Source organism: Xyrauchen texanus, chromosome 26 (assembly GCF_025860055.1).
Source record: "Xyrauchen texanus isolate HMW12.3.18 chromosome 26, RBS_HiC_50CHRs, whole genome shotgun sequence".
In the NCBI taxonomy this organism is placed as follows: Eukaryota; Metazoa; Chordata; class Actinopteri; order Cypriniformes; family Catostomidae; genus Xyrauchen; species Xyrauchen texanus.
This window is the reverse complement of record NC_068301.1, coordinates 34459186-34462016: the sequence shown is the minus strand read 5'-3', so window position 1 is coordinate 34462016 and position 2831 is coordinate 34459186. Positions and strand designations below refer to the sequence as shown.

Below are 2831 nucleotides of genomic sequence, written 5' to 3'. Positions count from 1 at the left end.
TAATACAGGGTTTTGATACCCATCCCTACTTATAAGGGCATTTATATCTATCTATTATATTGATATCTTATCTAGTTAAGTGAATGTGCTGACGTTATTTAAAGGTTAAGCAAGCTAGCTGCAGTTTTATTTGCTAGTCTACACTAGCTCCTCGCTTTTGCCACGTTCGGCTTCGTCATACCTAGTGCTTCATGCTTGGCAAGAAATTTGGCCATCGCCTCTCTGATTCTTTCGTTCACTTTTGCTCTCTGTTTGCGCACATATCTTTTTTGTGCCCCTGATTTTAGCATTTGGTGAGGCATTTTGACTCTCTAGTCAGTCCCCGCTTTGCACAGTGCACATTGTGTGTGTTCCGCACATCTGATTCGCAGGCGTTTCGACCGAACCATTTTCACAATAACAGCAGGGGGATGGGGTATCAGAATCAGATGTCAAGTTGAAATGTGTTTTAATGATAAAAATCAATGTATTTATCATGTAAATACATATGCATTCTATTTTTGGTGATATAAGTCAGTAAGTAAATTGTTGTACTTGATCCCATGAAGGGTCAACTATAGACCTTTGCATGGGCCCCTCTGGGAATAAAAAATTGTGTAGGAACATTACTACATTTAGCTCTCCAAACTGGAATGACAACTGTATTCTGCTGCTATGTGAATGCAGCCTATGTACTTTTGTGTCATTTAAGACGCTCAACAAAGGAGTCATGAATAGCTTTTTTGCAGCTACTTAGATATATATGGAAATTATAAAGGCATAACTGTCTGGAACATTTCTTCTCAATTGCAATATTATGAAACCCTTTAATAAAATCTTAATGCCTTTCAAGATTTTAGGTAAATTATTAGTTACATGGCACCCAGAATACTTAGCTGTCATCCTCTCAAGCCTTAGGAACCATTAGTAGACATTTTCAAACAGCATGACAGCGAACCTATATGAGCCTCTAATCTATACGGTATGTCGGTGCATTTCACACTGACGATTTTGCAGATGATTTTCAAGTTGTTCTTTATGTTTCACTTCCAACACAGAGCACATGCACCAATTTAAATTGCATGCAATTTTCACAGTTGCAATTTACTAATACATCATTAATGTCTACAACAAGTTGTTTTGCATGATTAATTTGACTAATGATTAGCACTTGTTTTTTTCCATTCTCTTTTCAACAGTTGCTCTGTGTCCCTGGAGAGTGTGATATGATTCATACTGTCAGTCAATTTTTATATTATTCCATAGTCCATTAAGGCCTCCTTGAATCACTAACAAAATTACAATGACTAAATATAATCTTAATATCTACTATTGCCTCATTAGAACTGACCTTGTTCATTAGATTTGTTATTTTGATTGCCTTTCCTGTCTGTCCTACTTTTGCATTGACAAGTTTCTGTGTTTCAATGTCTTAGATGTCTTTGTACAGTAATTTCGTGAGAAATCCACCAGAGCATTTAGGAGTATAAGGAGAGCATAGATTACATAAATCATCACAAGGTCATGTTTTCCATCTACATCAAGAATAACGGGAGGCATTCAGCTCTTAAGACATTATAAAATGAAAGATTCTCCCAGTTCTTCTTGTCTCATGTTTCTCGCTTCGGTTTGATGTTACCTAGACATTCCAAAGATGTTCCTCAGGCTGTAGCAGCAGATGATCTCCTTGAGGGTCTTCCGCATCTCCTGACTTCTGAAAGCATAGATGAGTGGGTCAATGACAGAGTTGCACATGATCAGGATGAGGTACATGTTGAAGTGAGACATGAAGCACATGCAGTAGAGATTTCTGGGACACGAGATCATGAGTATGAGGTGTAGGAAGAACGGAGCCCAGCAGACAATGAAGATGCCCAGGAGAATGGTTAAAGTGACAGCCGCCTTCATACTCGCCCTCTGGTGGATGGAGTTGTAGCCAGACAGGGCGGCGATGCGCTTGACATGAGATCTGGCCAGCATGAACATGTGGCTGTAGAGCGAAGCCATGAGCACAAGCATGATGAAGAACATGGAGACCAAACACACAATGACGGAAGTGCTGTCGGAATAGATTATGAAAACAATTCCGCAGCCTGTGCAGAAGGTCCAGATGCCTCCGATGATGAAGGCGGCCCTTCGCACCGTCATGATGTTGTGGTATCGTAGAGCATAGAAAATCGTAACATAGCGATCTACAGCAATAGCTAGAAGGCTACACATGGAGGCCACCACCGAGATGCAGATCATGGAGTCAAACACATTATCCATCTGCCTGATAAAATGGTCCTCCACCACCAGCTGTCGGTTGGTGAGAAGGTAGATGACGATGGTCTCCCAGGCATTGGAGACGCTCACCAGCATGTCAGCCACAGCTAAGCTGCAGACAAAGAAGTACATGGGCGAATGCAGGTTCTTGTTTTTCACAATGGCGCAGATGACCAGGATGTTCTCCAGCAGGCTTACGATGCCAAGGATGAGGAAGACCTCTGTGGCGATGTTGAGCTGCTCGCATGCTTTCAGCTTAGCATGGGATGGGCTCTCCGTGGAATTGAGGGGGTAGGAGACAGGGCTGGAGTTGACATGGAAGGCCCAAAGAGTGAGGGGAAGGGCTGTGGTCTGTGAGGTGTTCATCATGGAGACTGCAAATGTTGTAGACTTTTCTTGGAGTCACTGGAATGGTGGGCAGGGCACCTTTAGCCTGTGTGATATTAAATGGATAATGTTAAAACTAGGGAAACAACTATTTACATTCTCTGAAGAAAAATTGTGTTTGCTAGGCATGTAATAAAATACTGACATATCCATTATTGATTGGCACATTTTGTTATCAATATACAGTATTTTTCAGGCAT

The 2831-nt window shown here is 41.4% G+C and overlaps 1 protein-coding gene across 1 annotated transcript; it reads right to left on the bottom strand.

The window, feature by feature from the left end:
- Positions 1–764: 764 nt before the first annotated feature.
- Positions 765–2613, bottom strand: LOC127619874 (melanocortin receptor 5-like). The gene has a single exon (XM_052092892.1). It carries the CDS (start codon positions 2611–2613, stop codon positions 1615–1617), a length of 999 nt encoding a protein of 332 aa, XP_051948852.1. The 3' UTR covers positions 765–1614.
- Between the last annotated feature and the right edge of the window lie 218 nt (positions 2614–2831).